The sequence below is a fragment of the Drosophila nasuta genome, chromosome 2L, assembly GCF_023558535.2.
Source record: "Drosophila nasuta strain 15112-1781.00 chromosome 2L, ASM2355853v1, whole genome shotgun sequence".
NCBI classification, from domain to species: Eukaryota; Metazoa; Arthropoda; class Insecta; order Diptera; family Drosophilidae; genus Drosophila; species Drosophila nasuta.
Window position 1 is genome coordinate 23,151,335 of NC_083455.1, and position 25,633 is coordinate 23,176,967.

Genomic DNA, 25,633 nt, shown 5'->3' on the forward strand with positions numbered 1-25,633 from the left:
TTTTACTTTCAAATTTATTCATAGAAGGTTAATTTATTTAAATAAAATCATAAATCGTTTTACTACTAATGTAGTTTTACTTTTTTTTTTTTGCTATTCTTTTAAAATTAATTTTTAAAATTGTAGAAAACTACTTATATAACATTTATATATATTTATATACCAATACATTGGTATATATTTATACTATATATTGTACTTATATATCTTTTATTTATATTTATACTATATATATAGTATTTATAAAATTTTTACTAGCATTTAGCTTGGAAATGAAATTTTAACACATTGGTATTTTTTAATATTTTTTTAATTTCTTATGTGGTAATAGTATTCTTAGTGTTTTTTGATTTAATCTTCAGTTGCACCTAGTAATAGTAAGCAGTCGACCTGATCTGCCTCAACAATATTTATCCATTGAAATGCATTCGTAGATAAGCTAATTAGTTAGGTAAATAGCAAAAGTAAAGATGTAATACGTAGTTTATCTGATGAAATTCAAAATAGTCTAAAGAGCGAATTCTTTACTTTAATGCGGCTAGCACAATAAAATGACAATGCTTAAAATGTCGTCAGAATTTTTGAATGTTGTCTTAACTTATAAATTCTGGAAAGTTTTTTAGAGGATGCGTAATCGTTTTTTATAAGTACAAGAACAAAAAGATATTATGTAAATACGTGATGCAAATCAAAAGCTCCTTAGATACAGTCTCCTTTTTTTCTAGGACACAACAGTTCATTTATTCTCTTATTTGTGTTTTATTGAACATTAAATCTGTATTTTCATATTTAGCGGTGACTGTCCGTATCTTTATGTCATCTACAAACATTTAATACTGTCTGATCTCGGCAAATATTGAGTCTAGCTGAGCCCCTTCATCATGTTCCTGTTTGTTGGTTGGGAATTGCAATGTAAGATCTGTGGTCTCATTTGTGATGCCCTAAATTCAAACGAATTAGAACTTTACGATCGCAAACATATGTATGTATCTGTATAAAAACCCAAAGAAACATTCGGTATTCTGCTCAATTGATGTCAAGACTCCACTTTGTGTGTATATCCCAAAAAAAAAATAATGTCAAAGCTATTGCAGAGTTCTTTGCTGAGTCCCAAGACACGCTACCAACTACTGGCCACCATAATAGGTGAGTTCCAAAATTTGTAATATATTTAATCTTTTCATTTATTGTTTCTACTTTTTCGGTTAGTGAACATTATTACATTCAGTCATGGCGTGGGAATTAGCTGGCTATCGCCTACGCTCGCCAAGATACAAAGTTCCGACTCTCCGTTAAGCTTTCAGTTGACCATCGATGAGATCTCCTGGCTGGGTTCTATGCTTGGCCTGGGCAGTCTTTGTGGCAATTTAACTATAGCTTTTCTGCTCGAGCGAATGGGCAGAAAGTTCTGCATTTATTTACTAGCAGTTCCTTATGCTGTAAGTTTTTCCTAATTATATCGAGTGTTTCCTTAATTAAATTGTTACTTTTAGTGCTTGTGGATTCTGATTTATTGTGCCTCCAATGTGGGCTTCTTGTATGCGGCACGCTTTCTTTGCGGCTTTACCGGAGGTGCTGGCTATGCGGTAGTTCCCATCTATATAAGCGAGGTCGCCAACAGCGGGTAAGTTATTCTTGAATTACTCATTACTTATTTTACTTCAAACATATTCTATTATTGTTTAGTATACGCGGCGCATTGACTTCCATGGTGATGCTATCTGTCAATTTGGGCATACTTGTTGGCTATATACTGAGCACTTATCTGGCTTATCATGTGGTGCCTTTCTTGGCCATCATTCTGCCGATAGCGCATTTTACAGCGAATCTTTTACTGCCCGAAACGGCGCCATATCTCCTAAAGAAAAGTCGCCTCTTGGCCGCCGAAGCCTCTTTCAAATACTATCAAAATCAACGTGATGACTTGGAGGACAATTCCAAGGCGGAGTTTGAGGAGTTCCGCCTAGCCGTAGATGCCCAGCAGGCTAGTAATACCACAGCTTTGACCTACAAGGATCTGAGTAAGTAAAGTTTTAAGGAACTTATTTTCCATTTTTTATTTAAATATATTTTTTTATCCAGTTAACAAGCCCGCTCTCAAGGCCTTTGCTGGTGCTTTTATTTTATTAACTGGTTATGAGTTCGGCGGCATCTTCAGCTTCGTCAACTATATGTCGGATATATTCAAGGCCACTGGCGTCTTGTTAGATGTCAATACATGGACTATTATTATAGGCGTGGTGCAAATTGTGGGCGTTTATACTTCGACCATATTTGTGGACATCATTGGACGTCGCATACTCATGTTGATCTCAACCCTGGGGGTTGGCCTCGGTTGCATCGCTTTTGGTTTCTTCACCTACTATGCGCAAATCTATGATTTGCAGCATCTCAACTGGCTGCCCTTAGGGCTGATGGTTGCCATCATATATGTGGGCAACGTGGGAATCAGTGGCATCTTTTTCGTGGTGCTAGTCGAACTCTTTCCCGCCAAGGTAAGCTTAGAATTTATTAACTTAATGTTACATATTTTAATGTTTCAATTTCATTTGCAGATACGTTCTGTGTGCACCTCGATATCCGTGGTCTTTCTCAGCATACTTGTGTTTGTCACCCTGAAGCTGTTTCCGCTGCTGCTCCATTATTTTGGCATTTCGGCAACCATGTGGTTCTCGGCCTCTGCCAGTCTGCTTACATTTGTGTATTTTTTTGTTGTTTTTACCCGAGACTAAGGGCAAGTCTATGATCACCGACTAAAGACGTTTCGTTTAGAGCTTTAAGAGTCTCTCAGTGTTTATTTTATAATAATAAATTCATTCGTCACTAAACACAATGCATACAATTTTTATGGTCTCGCTCGTAAAGAGCTCTCATTTGGACTTTATCTGCTGTGTTAGGTAAAAGATACAAACGCTTTTCCAGTCTACGACACGAGACGAATCTTTATTTCAGCTCTTGACTCTCTAGATTTTCAGTCAGTCTGTCGAGAATTTTGTTGAATGACAACATCATCGAGATGAAGCTAAGCATATTCGAGAATCCCAACTGCCTGCTGAATCGCAGAAATCGTTATCAGTTCTTAGCCACATTTCTAGGTAAATACTAATGTAATACTTTTCGTTCGCAATTTGTTTTTTTAATTCCTTTCTGTTATTTCACAGTGACATTTTCGACATTTTCTCATGGGGTGGGCGTTGGTTGGATGTCCCCTGTTATGAGGGATTTGCAATCACCCGAATCGCCGCTCAGCTTTGAGGTGTTTGTTGAGGAAATATCCTGGATTGGCTCGCTGATTGGCATTGGCAGTATTATTGGGAATTTATTGGCTGGCTTTCTACAAGATCGCATTGGACGCAAGCCAGTCTTGTATTTCCTAGCCTTTCCTTATTTGGTAGGTTGATAGTGTATTATTTATGGTGTTACTTTTTAATTGTGTGAATTTCTCCAGTGTTTCTGGTTGTTGGCTTACTTTGCTCAGAGTGTGGAATATCTTTATGCGGGTCGTCTCTTGGCTGGCATTACAGGCGGCGGAGGCTATATAGTTTTACCCATTTTTATCAGTGAAATCTCCGATGCCAAGTGAGTTAAAGTGGTGGAAAAACTAGTTAAATGTCTATACATTAAATTTTATATTTTAATTTTCCCTCAGAATTCGTGGTCGTCTTGGCTCTATGCTCATGCTCTCGGTCAACATGGGCGTGCTCGTTGGTTATATTCTCTCCACAAATGTGCATTACTATATAGCGCCCTTTTTCATCATTCCGCTGCCCATTTGCTATTTGGTTGGCAATCTTTTTCTGCCTGAGACGCCTTTTTATTTGATTACCAAAGGCAAATTTGGTGCTGCAGAAAAGTCCTTTAGATTTTACAAGAATATTCAAGAGAATGACAAGACTTCAATGGCAGAGTTTGAGGAGATCAAGTATAAGTTGACCAAGGAGCAGGCACTAAAGGTCAATGCCTTTAACTACAAGGATTTCAGTGAGTGGAAATAGTTGCATAACTTTATTTTTTTTTTTTAAACTTTTTTCTTTTTCTTCTCTTTAGTTACCAAGCCTGCCTTTAAGGCCTATGCCACAGCCTTGGTGCTGCTCGGTTGCAATCAATTTACGGGCACCTTTTGCTTCACCACCTACATGACGGACGTCTTTGAGATCTCACATGCTTCGATGGATGCGGGCACTTCCACTATTATCCTGGGAGCTGTTCAAATTGTGGGCGTCTGTGCCACAATTTTGTTCTGTGATCGATATGGTCGCAAATTCCTGTTAATGATCTCTTCTCTTGGTGCTTCCATTTGTCTGGCTGCCTTTGGTTTTTTACATATACTTTGCGGAACGTTACGATCTCTCTGCCTGGGGATGGATTCCATTGGTGCTCTTGGCATTGGAGATGTTCTTATGTCATATTGGTTTGGTTGGCATCATCTTTGTGGTCTTGGTTGAGGTCATGCCAGCTCGGGTAAGTTTTGTCCTTAGCTGCTATTTTGCAAATTTATAATTCTTCCTTTCGTTTCCTTCAGATACGTTCGGTGGCCGTCTCTACATTTATTGTTCTTCTCAGTTGCCTCGTTTTTCTCACGCTGAAAATCTTTCCACTCTGCTTAAAGTACTGGGGACTTGCCATCACTATGTGGGCTGCCAGCGTCGTTGGATTGCTTGGTTTCATCTACTTTAGCTTGTGCTTTGTCGAGACCAAAGGCAAATCTATGCTGGATAATTAAACTGATTCTAGCTCCTAAACTAGAGTTAAGCAAAACCAACTCATTATACACGAGAATAAGTTGTAACTCTTTTTTAAGAATAAGCAATCAAATTTTATAAAAATTGCAAATACTTTTAGTTGAAGTTTTATACAGCGTTTTATATGGCTTGACAATAGTTTTTTCACTCTAGCATTTTCTGTTGTCGTTGCTCATTTTAAAAGCCACGAAATTACTTTGAAATCGTATGGATTTTAAGGATTTAATTTCCCCAAAATTACTGTAGTCTTTAGGTTTTTATATGTACTATATATATACATATGTATATGTATTTAATTTGAATTTTTATCAGAGCTTTTCCTTTGAACTCCTAGACGTTATAGCGAAGCTCCTTAGTTTAAAATTTCATTTTTGGACGACAGATGACGCCACATTTTCATTTTGCTGGTGACGTAATGCTTATCAAATTGTTTGTTGGTGAACTATGACGTATTCGGATGTCATATATAAGATTGACTACTAGAATTTCATCAGAGATCTTTTCGTGTTTACAGAGACTCAGACACACTAATCTTTATGGCAATTACTTACTGAAATAAGCCACCAGGCCGGAATCTATTAAAGCCGATGGCAGCCGTTGAACGCTCTTAATATTCCACTGTAGCTTCTAATTGAGACATCTCTCCGCTGTAGAGATCATTCAACACGACTGGAAAAATGTTTGCGAAACTATTGAATAGTCCAGACTGTTTACTGAATCAAAGGAATCGCAAGCAATTTCTAGCAACATTGCTGAGTAACTATTTTTTCAACAATTAATTTATTTATTTTCCATAAATTTTCATTCTTCAACTTGCAGTCAATTTAATATGCATTGCTCATGGCATTGGAATTGGTTGGTTTGCGCCCACAATGCGCAAAATGCAAACCGAAGAGACGCCCATGAATTTTATGGCCACCGTCTCTGAGGTCTCCTGGGTTGGTTCATTCCTGGGCATGGGAGCGATGACAGGAAATGCTCTAATGGGAATCATTCTTCCCTATTTGGGCAGCAAGTTGTGTCTACTTTTTGTAGCCATTCCTCAGACGGTGAGTCAACAAGTACTTTTATTATAAAGACTTTTTTAATTTAATTATTTTGCAGTGCTATTGGCTTTTGGTATATTTCGCCGAGAGAGTCGAGTATCTTTATGTGGGACGCTTTCTTGGCGGTCTTTGCAGTGGTGGCATGTACATCATTCATTCCATGTTCCTCAGCGAAATTTCAGATCCCAGGTAAGTAGCTGTGGCTCATATATAGTACTTATCCAGATCACACAGAGATCAACATCCAAACAGAGGCGCCCGCGTCTTAGCGATAAAGTCAATATTGACTAGCTTTATGGGCCCATGTTGTTGGCTGGTGATCTTAAGCAAGTCACAAGTACCACACTAGTCTACAAATTTATTGCGTTTGACGTACTTAATTCCTTTGAAATCCATTTTATTATTGATCAACAAACCGCTAAGTCGTTTAATCCATTTATTAATTTTATTAATAGTTAATTTACTCGCTGAATTATTTATGCATATTTTATACTTTCTTGATTTGTCTGATAAAATTGTATATTATGCACTCTAAGGTATATTTTTAATGTATTACTGCATCAATATAATTTTTTGGTATTTGGTATAATTTAAAATGAATACCACATTTTTTTCAAAATGGGTAGCATGTTCGAAATAATTTTTCAAATTATCAACACATTATTGAATTTCATTGTAAATTGCTTTAAGGAATTCATTCATACCTACATCTACACGTTGAATCGTCTCTAAACTCTTTGACAAGTTAATACTTTAAGCAGCCCCCTTGATGCTTGCTTAAAACTTTAATTGCTCAGCTTTAGCATCACTTAATTCTTTCATCACCTAATTTATACGCTCATCTCCAACACAGACTCGTTCTAAGTATTCTTTTATAACATCTGCTATCTGTTATCTGCTACTTACAGAATTCGTGGGACACTCGGTGCTATAGTGATGTTATCTGTGAATATAGGCGTGTTTCTTGGCTACATTATGGGCACACACATGCCGTTCAGCATCACACCATTCATAGTATTATTACTTCCAGTTTGTTACTTTTTATTAACGCTATGTTTTATACCGGAATCGCCAGTGCATCTGATAAGAAAAGGCAACTTGAAGGCGGCTGAGATATCTTTCCGTTATTATAAGAATATCAAGGATTTCAATCGATCTGCAGCAGTGGAGGAATTCGAGGATATGCGACAGAAGCTAACGGAGGATGACAAGGCATCTAGTAACGTGACTATCAAGGATTTTGGTAGGTTTAAAATTAAACAGTTGAATTCAATTATGTTAAATACTTTTTGTAGTGTCCAGATCAGCTTTCCGAGCTTATGCATCCGCTGCAGTCTTGCTGATTGCGAATCAATTCAGCGGCATTTTCGCCATGGTCAGCTACATGTCGGACATCTTTGAAAAATCGGGCAGCACTATGGACCCAGATACCTGCACCATTATCATTGGCATCGTTCAGATTCTAGGCACATATGCAACGGCTTTACTTTGCGATGTCTGGGGACGTCGTCTGCTTCTCGTTGTCTCCTCGGGCGGAGTTGCTGTCAGTCTCTTTGGTTTCGGTTTCTTTACATATTTTGCACAGTGGTACGATTTGAGTGATTGGAGTTGGGTGCCTCTTGTGTTGATGTCGATCTGCATCTTTATGGGCAATATTGGACTTGTCGGCTGCTTCTTTATGGCCTTGGTCGAAATGTTTCCTCTAAAGGTTTGACACACACTTTAATTTATTGTTTGTTCAATTTATAATATCTTTATTTTCTTTTAACCAGATTCGCACTCGTGCCACATCGATTTCTGTGGTTATTTGCGGCTTCTTTGTGTTCATCATGCTCAACATTCTCCCACTGTGCATGGCTGAATGGGGTTTGCCAGCAACGATGTGGTCATGTGCTGGGATATCAGCATTGAGCTTTATTTATTTTGTCTTGTTCTTGAAGGAAACAAAAGGCAAATCCATGCTTGAAGACTGAATACAGCAATTAAAAAAATTCCGAAAATCTAATTTTAATTTTATTAAAAACACTAAGATTGTTGTCTGCTTATCTAATTTTCTTTTTTACTTGATTAATGCTTAGAAATATTATACTACTATTACTCAAATTATATTCAGAAGAATATAAAAATGGTAAATTATAATGACCGCAGAAAAGCTAAACCAAAAAGAAGCACAAACAAATATTATTATCTAAACAGTAAACATAAAACAACATTTTTTACTTCTCGTTGTCTTACTCATAGAAAATAATATTAAAACTGCACAGAGCAAAATGTTCTATTACAATAATAATAGTAGAAATTATATTCTACTGATTAAAATCATCACTCTATTTCAATAAACAATCCGCCATAATTTTTCATCGATTATCGCAACTAATAAACTATCTCTTGTGCAATTAATTTGCGATCTTCAAGGTTCTATTAATCAAAATAAAATAATAGTCGTATACCATATAGCGTAAAAGTTACTGTAGTTACTATAGTCAGAGAATGAAATGCTTGTCCCACTTGTTGGGGTCTTATTTTTGTTTACTTTTGAATAGTTTTATAAATGCAAAACAACTAAACAATTAAAGTCTCTGCTTTTTATTCTCTGCTCAAATCTCTCTTATGGACTCTCTTATTCGGTCTGTGTTTTTTGTATGTCTGCTTAATTGTTATGCGCAAACGCGTGCTCTTGTTATGCTCACATATTGACGACATGCTGCCGCTTCCTGAGAAGTGATCTTAACTCTCAGCTGTCAAAGAAAAAATCGTATACCCTCTTTTCATTTTTAGTGTACAATTAATGGGACTCGTCTGTTTTCAATGTGTTCTTAAAGAAAATTTCAAATTTCGGACCACAGAAGAAACAATCCTTAATAATTAACAACAAAAGGTGTAATTGTTTTTGCAAGTGAAATTATTTCCTTAGTTGTTTTCAAATTATGCTGCCTCAACTGTACATCCATCAAATTTCTAGAGTATTGAAAGTGCGATGTTTTCGCGAATTGACTTTTTCACGCGCTTGGTGAATATATATAAGTTTTCTATCGTATGTATTTTGAAATTCATTATCTTTATTGTTGCCTGTTGTTGATGGCGCTACCGAAAGACACATTTAAAAATCTCTTGCTCTCCGTTGCAGTTTCAGTTGGAAATAGAATTTCGCTCGTGCCAGACTCAATCAGCTCGAAAGTAGAAATGTTTGAACGACTCTTAGCGCGCCCAAACTGTCTGATTAATCGCAGGAATCGCTATCAGCTGTTATCCACAGTGCTCAGTGAGTAGTGTAAGGAGATTGCAATAAGTGCAAGTGAAACTAATGAAAATAACTGATTGCTTTAGTTAATTTAATATGCATATCACATGGCATTGGCATTGGTTGGTTGTCGCCAACGCTGCGCAAGCTACAAACTCCCGAATCGCCTTTGAGTTTCCCCCTTAACGTTAATGAAGTGTCTTGGGTGGGCTCCGCTTTGGGCATAGGATCGGTTATTGGCAATTCACTCAGTGGTCTGTTAATTTCGCGCCTAGGCAGTAAAGCTTGTCTGCTCTTCATCGCATTGCCACACTCGGTAAGCAAAAATTGAGATCCCAAATTCAATCTTTCACTATGTAAACTTTACCTAGTGCCTTTGGATTATGGTGTACTTTGCCACGAGCGTGGAGTATCTGATCGCAGGACGCTTGCTAGCTGGCATCACAGGAGGCGGCATTTATATAATACATCCACTTTTTATCAGCGAATATTGCGATGCAAAGTACGATAAGTTATCAAAACTTTCACCACTTCTTAAGTCACTTTGCTAATCTATTTTTGGTTTTTATAGCATCCGTGGAACTTGTGCCACCATGGTGATGTTGTCGGTTAACACGGGTATTCTTATAGGCTACATTGTGGGCACTCATGTCTCATACTATGTTGTGCCATTTATCGTACTTATCTTACCGCTGAGTTTCTTTATATCTGTGCTCTTATTCATACGCGACTCACCGATGCATCTCATCAACAAGGGCAAGTTTACGGCTGCTGAAGCATCTTTTAGATACTACAAGAACATTAAAGATAGCGACAGCTTAAGTGATCAGGCCACCGCAATGGCAGAATTTAAAGATATGAAAATGACCCTGACAAATGAAGATAATCAGCTCGACAAGGTGACCATAAAGGATTTTTGTAAGTGAAATTGAAATGCATTTTAGAACTCGAATAGTTATATTATTTTCTCCCCTCCCTTGCAGTCACTCGAGCTGCCATTAAAGGCTACGCTATGGCTTCTGTTATAGTCATTGCCAATCAGTTTAGCGGCGTCTTTACCATGGTCAACTATATGACAGATATCTTTGCCAAGTCGGGCAGCACTATGGATCCAAATACTAGCACAATTATCATTGGATCTGTGCAACTCTTTGGTGCCTATGTCACTACACTCCTTTGCGATGTCTTTGGCCGCAGAATTCTGATGCTTGTTTCATCGGCTGGCGTAGCATTAAGTTTAACTGGTTTCGGTTTCTTTACCTACTTCACTGAGATGTATGATCTGAGCCAATGGAACTGGGTGCCAGTGGCCATAATGTCGGTGGACATCTTTTTGGGCAACATTGGCCTAGTTAGCTGCCTATTTGTGCTCATGGTTGAAATGTATCCCCTCAAGGTTTGTCTGCTTGTCTCTATCTCCGCTTCATGCCTGCATTTAATTACAATTTATATTCTTACAGATTCGTGCCAGAGCAACATCGATTTCGATTGTTGTCTGCAGTTCATTGGTATTTCTCATGCTCAACATTTTCCCCCTATGCATGCATTACTGGGGACTGCCTACAACAATGTGGTCTATGGGGGGCATTACTTTCTTCTGCTTTATTTGCTTTTTATTCTTTTTAAAAGAAACCAAAGGAAAGTCGATGCTAGAAGATTGATCGAAAAGTGAACAACTGGTATTTTCAATGTTATCGATAAGCTATCGAAAATGGTTGGTCAATGTACACACAAAAAAAGCTGGTTGCTATAGTTCCATAACGGTGAATTTGCAAAACCCAAAATATTGCGCAATAAAATAAATATTTTTAAAAAACATATCCAAAGCAAACATTGCAACTAATAATTTAAACAGTACTTACCAAATCGAAGCTCCGTTTTTTTAGGAATAATTAATATTTATCTTCTATAGCTCATTTCCTTAGTTAATCGCACATGCAAGCGTCCAATTCAGATATTTTTGCACAACACATTCACTCAATTCACTACACTCAATTAATTGTATTCACATGATGCTTTTCTATTTGCACAAAGCAATTTTCACTTTCACAATAAAAAAAAATAAAAAAATAAGAAACAATTAAATGCACTCCACTTTTAATATTTTTCACATGCGCAAGTGCGCCAGCTACAAACTGTGTGACCGCAAATAAAGCGAGAATAAAAAACCGTCAGTCAATATACCAGATGTGCAACAAATTACCACAGCCGTGCAAATTATCGAACGCAATACAAGCTTTCGATAGACCAACCGATTACTCAAAAACCGCGCCACTGACAATCGAATGAGCGACATTTCAAAAGTGGAAAGAATAATTCGCAACGAATTTATATGAATGTTTAAATAAATTTAATTACATATAATTAGTTAATGTAAACATTTACAATGATGTATATGCTTATACAATTGGTTGATGTTTTACATAGTTTTTATTGTTGTGGCAAACACTTATGGAGCCAGCTTAAAACTAATTAAAAAACTAGCATACTAAATCACAGTGTTTTTTTCCCAATTGAAAAAATTTGCAAAAAATCTACAAAACTTTCTAGAACTTTAAATATATGCATATAGTACAGTAATGTGTGATATAGATATAGAATAATAATAATATATGCTGTTAACTTGCATTACTTTTGGATTTAAAAAACGTAAATTAAAACATTATTTTCGCAAAAGGCAAAACAAATATTTCTCTTTAACAGCGCAACATAATAATAATAGTAATAATAATAATGATAATGATAATTGTAATAATTATAATAATAGGCTTTAGGATAAATGGCTAACAATTAAAATGCATAAAACAAAACAAAAATTGTTGTTCACCAAATGCAACAAACAAATTTTGGATATAGCGCCTGTCGTTTGCCATACATACAGATTGATAGATTGATATAGAAATATATGTGTATATGGGTGTGTGTTGTGAATACATTTAAACTAAATATTTAATAATGATATATAATAGTTATATACTAATTGATGTGGCTTTTGAAATTTGAATCACAAAAATTGGCGCACGTTTGTTTGCATGTAGTTTGTTCAACATTTAGATTAGGTTACAGGATATACAATATGTATATATCGAATATACATATGTGTATGCATGTACGATATATGTATGATAGGATTACACTTGTTACAAATTACGTATCACTGGTTCGTTGTCAGCTGTATCACGTCTTTTTGGGGCACCGCAAATAGCGCAGCACCGCATAGCCCAGTCCGCGAAATACCAGAAAGAACATCATCAGTATCAGCGTGTTCAGCCACAATGGTGATGTTGAGTTTTGTGCTTTGAGTATTTCCTCATATGGAATGAATTCGGTTGTCTGCTGTTTGCATATCTCATAGCTGCTCGGCGATCCGCAACTGAAAACAGCAGCAGAAACGGAAATCGATGAATAAGTTGAATGCCATCCCATCGAATATATAATATAAATTCAATAAAACTAAAGTGAAATACACTTACCTAATAGGCGGACCCTCGCGGAACTCGAGTATTTGCATATTCTGATATGCATAGTGTATCATTGATGTATACCGTATCCAGCTGAGACCTTCCGGAATGCGTGACGAAAGATAACCGCCAAAGAGCTGTGTGGCAAGCGTATAGAGTGCACTCAGCGTAATGCTCACATTCATGTCCATGCAACAGGCGCCAATGAAGAAGCCCACGCTCTGTGCCACAATTGTGTTGAGTAGCAAAAAGATTAGCATCAGAAAGAAGAGCTTAAAGCTAAATAAAAAAAAGTAAGACAAATTGATTAGAATTGATAATCGATAGCAGTCGCAAATTGATAAACTTACCTGCTGCAGCCCAGCATGGGATAGCTTATCATGAGGTAGACAGTGGGTAAAGTTATCACCAGCGGAAGTTCCGCGCACATTTTGGCCAGATAATAGGCAGACAAGCGATAGGCACCAGAGCGACGCTCCTTGCTGATGACCTCACGCTCTGAGGGGACTAAAACAAAGAAAAGAAAAAAGTACATTATTTATGAGCAGCAAGTTCGCATAAAGGTGTAAGAGTAATATTAAGATAAGGTTTGAGTAAGACAAATTTTTACTTTGAATTTACATTTATACAAATTACTTTAGTACTTTTTAAGCTATCGATTCCTTAGAAGAAGCAAAGTAAGTTAAGCTTTTAGCTTATTATTAAATGTGCTTTCGATCAATCTTATAAACTTTGAAAGTTGGCGAAGGTTTCTATTCATTAGGAGCAAAGTAAATCAAACTTTTTGCTTATTTTTACAACAAAATGTACTTTAGATTATTCTTATAAAACTTGTACTTAACAACTCTACAAAACAGGCATATACAATTAAAATAAATTAGAGACTAAAGCTTTCGATTAATTTGAAAAAATCTGCAGAATTTGGGTTAGAATGTACAGAGCTTTCTAAGGTGCTTTTAAACTAACAATATTCGAAATTATGTCGTGCTTTTATGTAACATGAATGATAACTAAACCGACAATATAATTTCAATAATAATGCTTAAAAAGCTGCTTAACTTCAGCCTTAACTAATCTACATTTAAAATAATTCCTCTCTGGACACTCACATGAATTGAGCGCACCGAAGAGCGCAAAGAGCATCCAGTAGGTCTGCGAGAAGAACATCCAGCCCTGAAGATCGTGCAGGAACTCCTCGGTGCGGGGCAGCTGGAACCAAATGGCCCCGGCCATCAGAGCTAAACCGATGGTTTGGAACCAATTCAGTTTGGAGAGCATGCGCGGCTTGGCCTCCTTGAAATTGCGGCTGGAGAGCACGCTGAACTGGGTGTGAAAGCGTGTGGGATACGAGAGCCAATCATCATCGTTGGCACACTTTTTGCCCGCACTGTATGACTGGCAATCACTGGAGGCGCAGGAACTGAAATTCGATTGCGAATCGGCTGCGCTGTAAACCAAATGCTGAGCAGCCTCCTCATCGGCATCGCAATCCTTTGTGGTGTTGTGTCGATTGGCGTATTGATTGTAAACATAATTGATTAGATTACTGTTGTGCTGCTTCTCCAACGACTTGTCCTGGCTCTGGCTCTGTGGATGGCCGTTGCCGTTGCTGTTACTGTTGATGGTATTCAAGTAGTTGCAATGCGATTCCCTGGCGGCAACAAACAGCTTTTCACGTATATCCGGATGGGATTTCAGCTGTTCCACTGCAAGCACAGAAAATTCGATTAATTTTTAGTTCTACAAAACATCAATTCATTCTACTTACACACAAAGTCAGCGGGATTGTAGTGGGGCTTGATGGTCACACCAATGTCCTCGAAGTGCCGAAAGATGTTCTGCACCTCGCCGAAGTAGGCGGTGCGTCCCTGATGCAACAGCAGCAGCTTGTCGAACATGTGGAACATCTGCGACGACGGTTGATGCACGCTTATCACAATCGTCTTCTGCTCCAGCTGGGCATAACGCTTTAGCACCTTCATCAGCGAGATGGCCGAGTGGCTGTCTAGACCTGAGGTGGGCTCCTGGAAAAACAAGTATATTGATCAATCAATTCAAATTAAATGTTTACAATATACAAAATAACTCTTCAGATAAGTTTACCCTTTACTTTTTCATTACTCTTCTACTGATTGTATGTGATTTTAAAATTCAGTTTTAGTTCATAATTCTTCCAATAAATTGAAGTAATCTTATAATCCTCTTTAGTACACGATCGTTCATAAATTCTAAGGGAGGTTTATTAAAGTTATTAGGGTTTTGAAATAATTTATTTCGAAATTGAGTTCTTTAAGGCGTTGATTATTATTTTGCTTTACTGAATTTAATAAGCTAAAATTACCTAAGCATAATTATAAATATAAATCTCTAAAAGCTTTGGAAAATATGGATATTTACATACATTTAATAAAAACAAATAACAAAAAGGAATAAGCAAAAATAACCTTTATATAGTTTTATTTCTGTCGCACTGCTATTTCAAGGTTCTCAACTGTATATATATTTCTTTAATGTTCCTATCGCTACATGTCTAATGTCACATTATTGTTTCATAATGATTATTATTATCATATTTTAACATATGCCACTTTACGTAATAGTATCAACAAATTTAGCAAATAAGACAGCTAGAGTCGAGTGTGCTCGATTTGACTAAGCCCGCTACCCATTTTGAATAAGACCATATTCAAAAAATATACCAAATTCATATACCACAAAAATAGTAAAAATATACCGAAAGCTGTATTTGGTATATTAATGTAGTACCACTTTTAAAATATGCCATAAATGCATATATTTGGTAATATCGATAATACTATATCGATTTATATGCAATCAATACATTCAAAATATACCATAGAGTCCAAAATATACCATAAGGTTGTATATGAAGACCGAAAGCCAGATAGAAATGATAAATCAATACTATTTTGGTGAATATTCTTTATATTCATCCTCTGTTTTAAGGTATTTCTTGAATTTTGTATTATTATTACTATTATTATTTAAGTAATTAAAAAATACCTCAGTTGCTAATTAAGCTTTTTCTCTCATCTTAAATATAAACGCAGATCTAAAGCCCATTTCACCCACGAATTAAATATGTTTTTTCTCTTATAACTTGATACTCACATCGAGGAGCATGAGGAGGGGATTGGTGAGCAGTTCGCAGGCGATGTTGGCACGCTTCTTCTCGCCGCCAGAGAGACCGCGATTGAGGTAATCACCAAACTTGGTCTGCTGACAGCAGGTGAGCTCCAGGGTGTCCAATATGTGATCGACGAGACGCAGCTTCTCAGCACGTGCCATCGACTCGGGGAGGCGCAACAATGCGGTGTAGAGAACGGTTTCACGCAACGTCAGCTGGGTGAAGAAGATCTCCTCCTGCAGCACATATCCAATTTTGCGGCGCCAACGTTTCGAGAGTGGTTCGCGATTGAGATAAACGTTGCCGCTATCAAAATGCCGCTGGCCACTCAAGCAGTCCAAGAGTGTGGTTTTGCCACTGCCCGAGGGTCCCATAATAGCAAGCACTTCGCCGGGACTGCCAGAGAGAGAGAGATGGAGAGAGAGTACCAAAGAGAGTGGAAGAGAGCAAAAGAGTTGTTGTTGTTGTTAGTTGACAGTGGTTCAGTGGGTTTTGTTGAATGTTGTTTTATTATGCCACTGTTACACAGTGTTTGCTTTTGTTGTTTTTGTTTGCTTATTGTGATTATTGTTGTTGTTGTTGTTGTTGTTGTTGCTGTTACCTGACTAATCCACTCACATCGGAAAGTATTTTGCGTTCGTTGTGCAACACGTTTAAATTCTGAAATGTCAACTGTAATGTTGGCTGTGATTGTTGTTGTTGTTGCTGTGGCTGCGGATGCTGCCGATGTTGATGCTGATGTTGCTGTTGCATTTGTTGATGTTTCACTGTTGTATAGGGATAAACAACTCTGCAAGTAAAAGAAACGAACAAATGAAGTTAGAAATGCGTGGTAAGATAAAATTATATTTTCGAAAAGAAAATTGCAGATATTTTAATACCCTGTAAAAGGTGAAGTAAGCATAGTTATGTTGCCTAAAAGTATGCACTACAATTAATCGAGTAGAGCTCCTAAATAATTGTATTCAGTATTTATATATTTCACTATTTAAATATTCTATGAAGGTGAGGTTCAGTAATGTGCATTTTAAACTGTCATGTTGGAGTACTCTTTTCTTTTGTTTACACAGATTCTTTATTGAATTTGTATAGAAAAGAACGATAAACAATTACTACAATATTCGATGTATGTACATATATAGAAAACATGTATTCAAAATTAGATAAGAGTTTGTATTACAAATAAATCAAACAGTATAAAATTATATTACTTTTAATACGCAAAACAGTGATTTATTATTCTTAAAATATACCAAATAATATTCTACAAAATTACTTAAATATACCGAACGAATGTCGATAAAGTACTACATTCAAAATATACCATAGAAGTCAAAATATATTAGATTATCACTTATTATTGTATGAACCAACATTCCGGACTCCTCTACTCTATAAGTACCGAGTAAAAGAAACCCAGACCAATTTAACCTTTTTAAACAGATTAATAAAATTAAAGAAAATCAATGTTAACAGGTATACAAAGAGATTCTAACTATTACATTTAAAATACTGTTGTACATTAAAAAAAAACATCTTTTTATAGATCTAAGTTCTCCGCATTAAAAACAATTCCAACCCTTCAACAAAGATATAATTTCTACAAAATTTTATTACTCATTTGAAATGAAAACAAGTATCGCAATATGCTTCACTTTCTTTTGGTAATTTCATCATTGATTTTTGGGTGCATAATACAAATGCAAGAAGAACAAAGCAATCAGCTGTTAGATTTGAGTTTAATCGTCACTTTCGTCACTACCGCAGAGAATAAAAGCGTATAACAAATTGCCGAGAATGACTCAGCTGCTGGCTGATACCGACTAAAGAATATACATACATGAATATATATTGTATATATATAAATAGGCTCTAACATTTCACTCACTTTATAGTACAATATAATCTCTGATAATCACTTGCAGGTCAATTGCCCTATTGGTATAAGAAGTAAGTTGGTCTCTATATAGTATGTGTGCGGTATATCTTTGAAAATACTACATATATTGCTAGGTTGGTATTATCAAAAGATATGCACCACTCGATTTTAACCGTTTTGCAGACGCAGATTTCGATTCGTTTCGTTTCGTTTCGTTTTCGGTGTTCGGTGCATAAAGAAACAAAAGTGCAGACACCTTCGCCTCAAATCTTCAAAAAGTCAAAATCTCTCTGTATGTGTGTGTCTGTGTGTGTTTATTTCTTTGTATGCAGCAGAATAATACAACAACGAACAGAAAGACAGACAGACTGTTATCGGTGATATCACATGTGTGTGCTGTCGCGTCGCATTATCACTCTCTTTGGCTCTTTCACGCTCTCTCTCGCTCTCTCTCTCTCTCGCTCGCTCTGTTATTCTCGCTTCTCTGTTGTTTCTGTTGGATTCTCTGTTTTTCTTGTGCGCTCAACTCTCGGTCAATGCTTCGCACTCTGTCTCTGTCTCTGTCTCTGTCTCTGTCTCTGTCTCTGTCTCTGTCTCTGCCTCCTCTTCCCCCTCCTGCTTCTTCTTCTTCTTCGCCTCCTCCTACACGAATGCCAACGCAGACCGCACGAGTCAATAGCCTCAGTTCTTTCCCTCCCTCTCTTTCTCTCTTTCTCTATCTATCTCTATTGCTCCTGCTCTCTTCTTGCTTTATATCTATCAAAATTTATTTAAATATTTTCCATTTTTACAGACTGTGCACAACTTGTAAAAATCAATTTAAAAGCAAAGAGTAAAGCAACAAATTCCAAATGCAGCATCCAAGGAACGAAAATCAAAATTATTCCAAAAACAAAATAAAAATGTAAATGTTAACTCAAAAAAAAAAAAAAAAAAATGGGAAGCCCAAGCAAATAGAGAGTGCAATGAACCGCAATGTGCGTGTGTGAGACAGCAACAACAACAACAACAGCAACAACATCAACATCAGCAGCAACAACAACAACAACAATCATAATAATAATAACGCGCAGGCCCCAAGTGGGGGTCAATGCAGTCAGCAAGAGACAACATCAAACAAAGCATACGCACGCACACACACACTCACACACAAACAATCACGCAGTCTCTCACACGCACACGCACTCACACACACACTGAAGCTTTCATCGTGTCCGTGTGCCATGCAAAGTGTCTGATGAATACGCAGCGAATGCAAGTCTCAGCTGTTCTATGTCCGGGTGTTGATAGCCGAGCAAGGAATGCAAACAACTATTCACAATATCGAAGAGCAGTTAACAAATCGAAATTTAAATAGAAAAATATTTTAAAAATAAAATACTTTTTAAGATTAATCTAATCTTCAAGACGTAACAACATGTAAAATTAAACAACTAGGAATAAATATTAAGAATAAATGCTTAATACTTCCAATAGATTCAAAACAAATTACAATGTAAAATGTATTAGCCTTAAATATAATTTATAAAGTTTCATTTCCAAAAACACACAAGAATAATATTATAGATTAAAATCAAACTCAAATTTAAATGTTTTTCTCTTGAAAATTGTAAAATATTTTATATTTATATTTTAAGTTTCAGTTTCAAAAACATAAAAAAAAAAACAACATCAACAAACTAAATTCCTAGGGAACATTAAATATGAATAGTTTGCATTATTTTGTAAATACTCTTTATATATAATATTAAGATATATAATATTAAGATTATCTTGCGTAATCATTTTGTTTTGTATTTGTGTTTCAGCAATGTTTTTCTTTAATTTGATTAATCACTTTTATAGGTTTTTTTTTCAATTTTGTCTAAACATTTATGTGTATAGTAATATTAGTTCCCTTTGGGAGGTGTTATTTTTTTTTTTAGATATTTGTTTACATAAATAATTATGTGCTGGCACTGTCTTTCACTTAAAATTTTATTACAAACTTTAGATCACTTTTTAAAATAATAATTAAGAATAATAATATGAAGATAAAATAATAATACAATTACCATAGAATAATAGTGAAATAAGATAAATAGTTAGGACTGTATTTAACATAACAACTCTTGAATATTTCTCTAAAGATGATTTATTAATATGATACTTTAAGATAGACTGCTTAGAGAAAGAATGATAAATATGTATGTTTGCCTTTAACTTCAAACTTCACTTAGTTTTCTTGGAAATAAATATAAAAAAAATACATATATAATAATGTTTTGGATAAGTCGTATACTCAATATTAAGTTACATTGCATTCCATTCAAAGTCCAACAAGTGCATAGAACAGCTGCATGTTGTGTTGGAAATAGAGATTTCCCTACTTCGCCTTCTATTCGGTGCCTACGTGAGCCTTGTCACATCCAACTGCTCATGAACTAAAAAGCTGAGCTTTAAAAACTCACACAAATAAAATAATGTGTGTGCTGTCGACAAATGGCGATTACAAATTAAAAGAAAGTAAAGTTTGTTATTTTGTGGAATTGATGTACAAAAATACACACGAATTTCCAATGAAATTTGTCGGGCAAAGTGAAAAAAAGTGGCCATATATATATAGTATATACCATTTACCATAAAGACCATATCTTCTTCTTCATTGACAACAGTTTCTCCCACCAAGTTGCTGAAGTTTTTATTTCCTTCTTCTTTTCTTTTTTTTTTTTGCTGTCTGTCTTTCTAAGCTGTCACGTGTTGTGCGCGATCTTCAAGAGATTGTTGTTGCTGGTTGATTTTTTTGCTTCCCGCTGCAAATTCTGCGGTTAGTTGGGAAGCGTGCCACATATGGGAAATGTTGAGGTTTATGGGTCAAACCGACAAAAAAAAAGAATGCCATGACTGAGCAAAATGTAGCTCAGACCATATACACAAGGTTATCAGAATCGCAAGACCTACGAATGGCATTTAATTACACGAATAATGTCGATGCAGCGCAATTATTGCATTTGGAAAAACAAAAAATAAAACAAATTCTTGAGTGATTTGTAAGCGAAAATGTTGAAGATATAGCTTGGGAATGCTTTGAAGTTTTTATGCTGAATTGATAAACAAAAACTGAGTAAGTAATAAGGAAAAGCTTTAAGAAACTTAAGAGATGATATTTTCATTTTAATAAACTGATTTCATGTGAGACAACTTTAAGCAATATTGAAAATACTATTTCAAAGTCTTATTTTGTTTAAGGAAGTTTTCATATGAAAGAAAATAGCTTTAAGACAGACCAGAAACGAGGAAAAACTTTAGTCAAGATCGGAATGAATATTTCCAATTTAATAAAAAATAAATATAAATAAAATTTAAACAATATTGGAAAATAATACGTTTTGGTTCTCTTTTATTCAAGAAACTTTACATTTATCATTGCGAAAACACGATTAAACAAATCATAAGCTTTAAGACAGATCATAAATGATATTTCCAATTTAATAAACATAATTTAATAACTAAACTAATGGAGAACAATTTTAAGCAACATTCCAATCTAATATTTCTTAGCCTAATTTAGTTTAAGGAAGCCTAAAATACGATTTAAGAATCATATGTTTTCTGTCTAAATAAATGAAAAAAGCTATTAGAAAAGTTTAGAAATAATATTTCACTATACGATCTGAATCTTAAATCATTTTATTTCCAAGAAATTAATAATATTCTCCACTATTAAAAGATATATTTTTTGTGAAGGACTTATCAACTTTTTTTTTGCAAACTAAAAATCATTTCGAAAGTGTTTTATCTTTTAGCAAAGATTTCTATTTGACAGACGGTCCAGCGAAAGTGTTGATATGTTATCCAAAACTAATTTGCAAAAAAACAATATACTATAGACAAAATACACAAAAACTATAAAAGAAAAAGGTTCAATAAACTAAAGATTTCTGGTCGAACACGAAATGCTCTTAAAGTTTAATAACAACATGGCAAAGAGTTGTGTTTAATTGATGAATTAAAGTAGCGCTAAATACATAACATAATAAAATACCTGCATAATTGTTGTTAATGTGGTTGTTGTAATTTACGTAATTAACAAAAGTATGATGCCATTTTTTGTATTTTTTTTTGTTTCTGTTTTGTTTTATGTTGATTAAGGCCACTAAGGCAAACAGCTTTCTAGTTGTTGTTGCTAGTTTGGCTGAGGCAAAAGGGAGCTGCTACTAGCTGTAAAATGGGGGCGAGGTGAAACAGAGAAAGAGACGGAGCGAACGATAGAGAGAAAGAGAGAGAGAGAGAGAGAGAGAGAGAGAGAGAGAGGAGGAGACAAAGCGGGGCTTAGGGGAAGGTCTCGCGCTTCTTGAATACGCAAAAGGTTGTTGACTCTTTACAACGGGCAAAACAGACGCGAAAATAATATAATTCACACACACTCAGAGAGAGAGAGAGAGAGGTGAGCAAAGACAAAAAAAAAACACGCAAAAATTACGTGAAAGTTTGGCATTGCATACAACATCAACACACACACACACACACACGCACAACACGACGCGTCGAGGCAAACACACGCAATCAAAAGAAAAATTTTTGAAATTCTTATCTCGTTTTGTATTTTTTTTGGAATACATTGACCGATATTAAACAAGTCGCCTTTTTTATACAACCACGCTCTCAGTGTGCGTGTGTGTGTGTGTATAGAGTGTGTGTGTGTGTGTGTGTGTGTATTAAGGGCTTGCAGAGTTCATTGACAGCCGCAGCAGCTTTTGTTTTGGTTTTTGCCTTTTCTATTTCCATGATTATTATTATGATTATTTCTGTCTGTTTATACGCTTTCGTTGAGTATTTTAAGTTCAGCATCTGATTAGTGATCTACACTTAATCTGTTATACTAAAGAGCGTATAGCATGTTTCATATTTGTCTAGACAAAAGAAACTCATTTAAAAAACTAAACTGTATTGTGTTTGATATTAATTAAATATTTTGAATTGCACAAAAATATCTAATACAAAACGAAATACTAAATGATAATACTAAATTATTTTCAATCTTAAAAAAATATATTTTGATAATACTTGAATATTAGGAGTCGTAAAAAATATATTGTAAAACAAAAATGCTGAAAGTTCAACAATTTTATAATAATGATATTACATGCTAAATGATAATTTTAAAAAATATATAAAATAAAAGAAAAAGTAATATTAAAACCTATCGGGTATGTGCATCATTATTTTGAGAAAAAAAAATATATATATTTTAAAATATAGAAATCTCAAAGTTCAAGAATTTTATAATAAGGATTATTGAAATTATCATTCATGAGAGTGTAAAATACCAAATTCTTGATAATACTTAATTATTTTTAATGGTTAAAATATATATTTTAAAATACAAAATTCTTTATCATTTGGAATCGTAAAAAATATATTTTAAAATACAAAGTTCTGAAAGTTCAACAATTTTATAATAATGAATTCACTTGCTCAATGATCTATTCAAAAAAATGTATAATATTAAATAAAAAGTAATATTGAAACCAATTGGAATTGTTCTTGATAATATTTGAATATTTGGGATCATAAAAATATAGACTTTATAATACAGAATTCCTAAGGATCAACAATTTTATAATATTGTATTATAATATATAATACAATATACAATTCTTGATAATACTTTATTACGAATAATATGAAGTTCTTATCATGACAAAGCAATAAAATCATTAATTTTTGAAAAACGCATTATTCTATTCAATATAACAATATCAATGATTTTCAAAAACTTATTCATGCAAAATTTAAATGATTATATTCAATAATATAAAATCAATAATTTTAGCATAATAATTTATGAAAAGAATAAATTCAATATATTAAATATTAGATTCTTAGAACAAAGCATTTCACTGCTATTATTTTGAGCAGTTTTGTAGTTTGAAACGAAAGCAAATTTGAATAAAAATAGTTGTTGCTTTGACAAAGGAATTGGGTCATCAATTAGTTCTTTTCCTATATGCTATGTTCTTAAATTTTTTTATTTGTCTATCAAAAATTTCAGTGCAATTTATTTGATGTGTATGTTTTTGTTTTGTCGTATTTCGTTCAGCTGCTTTTAATTAATTTTTGTTTTTGTTCACGCTGTGAACTTCCTTCCAAGCAATTTGACAAAGACGGAACATGCTTTAAATACCTACACACACACACATATGTATAGAGAGAGATAGTGTTGTGTATGTGTGTTTTATATATAGGAATAGATTCCTACACATTCTTCCCATTTCGTTTGGTTCGTCATCATCGTCATTGTGTCGTCTGTCGCTTTTGCCTTTGTCTTTCATTTCAAAGCTATGACCATGCTCAATTGCGTGTTTTATTTTTTATTTTGGTTTATTTCAATTTTTTTTTTTTTTTTTTTTGGGTTTGTTGATTCGCTTTTTTTTTGCTGTTGTTTTTGTTGTCTTTCTTTTTGGCGTGTTACTGACCCAATTCTTTTGTTGTTTTGCTTTTGGTAGTTTTTTGGTCATTTCTTTTTGATTTGTTATTTATGACTGACTTAATTTGCAGCCTCGACTATGCAAATTTGCCCACTTCATTTAGGCATGCCAGCTCTTTAGCTGCCTTCTGTTTTTAATACTCTATAATAATATAAATTTGTTATCGTATTAAATGTGAACTACACTAAAATAAAGAAAACTATTAAATTACTTTTAATATAACTTGAATATATAAAATCTTATAAAGAATGAACTTCATATAAATTAAACAACTATTTACAGGGTATCTGCTGCGTCGACTAGTTCAATATTTTTGGACTAGCTTGAGCAAAGTGCAAGGCTGTCTTGGAAGTCAAAGTCGAGCTGCTGCAGGGGCTTCGCTTAACTTGGCCACATGTGTCGTATACGTAATTTATGCATGCACATTACATACATATTCATATCAATTCCAGTTCTAGCTTGTCGTTCTGTGTGGGTGTTTCTCTCTCTCGCTCGCTGTGTGTGTGTGTGTGTGTGTGTGTGTGTGTGTGTGTATATATTTCTATTTTAATTGAATTTGAAAGGTGGCTTAGAAAGCAGACAGCAGGCAAAGTAGAACTCAAAAGTCAACCAACTACTTTCAGAGTTGACCAACTTTGGCGACTGACAAAGATTACACTAGATTACATTATATAAGCGCGACGTAATTGAATAGCAACCGAAGTGGTTGTACTTGTAGTAGGTGGGAGGGAGAATTGATGGCAACTTGACATTAACCGCGAGAGAGGAAGTTCATAAATATGATCGAGAGAAAGAGACGCTTTCTTCTTTTGCCGGTTTCACGAACGAACTTTCACGTCACATTGTGTGGTAATTAGTTAGCTTGGGAATTATGCTTCCTAGTTTCCTCCCTCCTACTCCTACCTCCCACCTCTCACTCTGCTTCTCTCTTCATCTCCATCTCCATCTCCATCTCCATCATATATTTAGTTTTTTGCAATTGATTGGCAGTCGCCAACTGGGCCATCAGTTTGGTGTCTGGCAACTTTGTATGTATAATTTAGCATATTAATTGACACAGTTGCCAGTTTTTTTTTCTGCTTCTTTTTTCTCTCCTTTTTTTAGTTGTAGTATATGTTTTCTTCTCGTCTTCAGTTCTACGCACTTTCTCTTCATGAGATCTTTATGAACTATGCAAAGCATTGCAGCAATGCAGAAAATGTTACGAGAAAGCCACAAATGCACTTAATACTTAAATATATGTTATACTACATTCGCAAAGTCGCAAGTCGTACTTGCATTTGATTGCAACGGCATTTGAAAGTGTCATTGCAACTGGGTCAGAAGAGCTACACACACACACTCACACACACACATCTACAATTTCTAGCTGAAACTGGAGACTGCAACAAACACACACACACATACACAACACCGAGAGATCAGTTGGCATTACATCACAGTTGAACAGTTAAATATCCATTATAGACAGAAAACAAAGCGAAAAAATAACAAAACTCGTGTGTGAATTAGTTGCGCAAATATTGAAAGTGCAGTTGAGTGCATTGCAGTTGAGCGGAAGTAAACACAGTCCTCTCAGACTTCACCAAAAACAAAATAAAGTTCACAAAGAGCCTTGAGTTTTCCAGGGCTGCAAAGTAAACTGT

At 35.0% G+C, this 25,633-nt stretch overlaps 4 protein-coding genes across 6 annotated transcripts in view; 3 read left to right on the plus strand and 1 right to left on the minus strand.

The window, feature by feature from the left end:
- Positions 1-1,043: 1,043 nt before the first annotated feature.
- Positions 1,044-2,818, plus strand: LOC132796676 (facilitated trehalose transporter Tret1-like). Its single transcript, XM_060807929.1, has 6 exons — positions 1,044-1,146; positions 1,210-1,439; positions 1,494-1,624; positions 1,687-2,021; positions 2,083-2,495; positions 2,556-2,818. The coding sequence occupies exons 1-6, from the start codon at positions 1,077-1,079 to the stop codon at positions 2,730-2,732; spliced, it is 1,356 nt and encodes a 451-aa protein (XP_060663912.1). The 5' UTR covers positions 1,044-1,076; the 3' UTR covers positions 2,733-2,818.
- A 133-nt stretch (positions 2,819-2,951) lies between these two features.
- Positions 2,952-11,098, plus strand: LOC132798160 (uncharacterized). Its single transcript, XM_060809914.1, is given in 18 exon segments — positions 2,952-3,095; positions 3,162-3,391; positions 3,449-3,579; positions 3,650-3,981; positions 4,048-4,316; positions 4,318-4,461; positions 4,523-4,721; positions 5,562-5,791; positions 5,847-5,977; positions 6,697-7,031; positions 7,084-7,496; positions 7,561-7,654; positions 8,916-9,050; positions 9,116-9,345; positions 9,401-9,531; positions 9,601-9,947; positions 10,013-10,425; positions 10,490-11,098. Coding segments are annotated over 18 exon segments (4,044 nt in total). The 5' UTR covers positions 2,952-3,016; the 3' UTR covers positions 10,691-11,098.
- Positions 5,351-7,838, plus strand: LOC132792281 (facilitated trehalose transporter Tret1-like). Its single transcript, XM_060801574.1, has 6 exons — positions 5,351-5,498; positions 5,562-5,791; positions 5,847-5,977; positions 6,697-7,031; positions 7,084-7,496; positions 7,561-7,838. Exons 1-6 carry the CDS (start codon positions 5,420-5,422, stop codon positions 7,759-7,761), a joined length of 1,389 nt encoding a protein of 462 aa, XP_060657557.1. The 5' UTR covers positions 5,351-5,419; the 3' UTR covers positions 7,762-7,838.
- Positions 11,099-11,395: 297 nt separating the features above from the next.
- The window catches only part of LOC132792224 (uncharacterized), a 36,609-nt gene continuing 22,371 nt past the window's right edge, over positions 11,396-25,633 (minus strand). For 2 of the 3 annotated variants that reach the window (XM_060801491.1, XM_060801497.1), the window contains exons 3-9: positions 16,240-16,428; positions 15,623-16,034; positions 14,259-14,514; positions 13,600-14,196; positions 12,841-12,997; positions 12,503-12,769; positions 11,396-12,402 (exon numbers count right to left, since the gene is read on the minus strand). In XM_060801491.1, coding sequence (XP_060657474.1) covers positions 12,207-12,402; positions 12,503-12,769; positions 12,841-12,997; positions 13,600-14,196; positions 14,259-14,514; positions 15,623-16,034; positions 16,240-16,428 — 2,074 coding nt within the window. In that variant the 3' untranslated portion in view covers positions 11,396-12,206. Of the gene's footprint in view, positions 12,403-12,502; positions 12,770-12,840; positions 12,998-13,599; positions 14,197-14,258; positions 14,515-15,622; positions 16,035-16,239; positions 16,429-25,633 lie in introns of those variants that run through there. The other variant, XM_060801506.1, reaches the window with a different exon arrangement.

What these genes read in the sequence shown, in the direction of transcription:
- LOC132792281 (XM_060801574.1), top strand. Translation starts at nt 5,420, where the DNA reads ATGTTTGCGAAACTATTGAATAGTCCAGACTGTTTACTGAATCAAAGG. An exon ending in TTGTAGCCATTCCTCAGACG is followed by an intron (nt 5,792 to 5,846) that starts GTGAGTCAACAA and finishes ATTATTTTGCAG; the next exon opens with TGCTATTGGCTTTTGGTATA. An exon ending in CGTGACTATCAAGGATTTTG is followed by an intron (nt 7,032 to 7,083) that starts GTAGGTTTAAAA and finishes TACTTTTTGTAG; the next exon opens with TGTCCAGATCAGCTTTCCGA.
- LOC132796676 (XM_060807929.1), top strand. Translation starts at nt 1,077, where the DNA reads ATGTCAAAGCTATTGCAGAGTTCTTTGCTGAGTCCCAAGACACGCTAC. An exon ending in ACTACTGGCCACCATAATAG is followed by an intron (nt 1,147 to 1,209) that starts GTGAGTTCCAAA and finishes TTTTTCGGTTAG; the next exon opens with TGAACATTATTACATTCAGT. An exon ending in TCGAACTCTTTCCCGCCAAG is followed by an intron (nt 2,496 to 2,555) that starts GTAAGCTTAGAA and finishes TTTCATTTGCAG; the next exon opens with ATACGTTCTGTGTGCACCTC.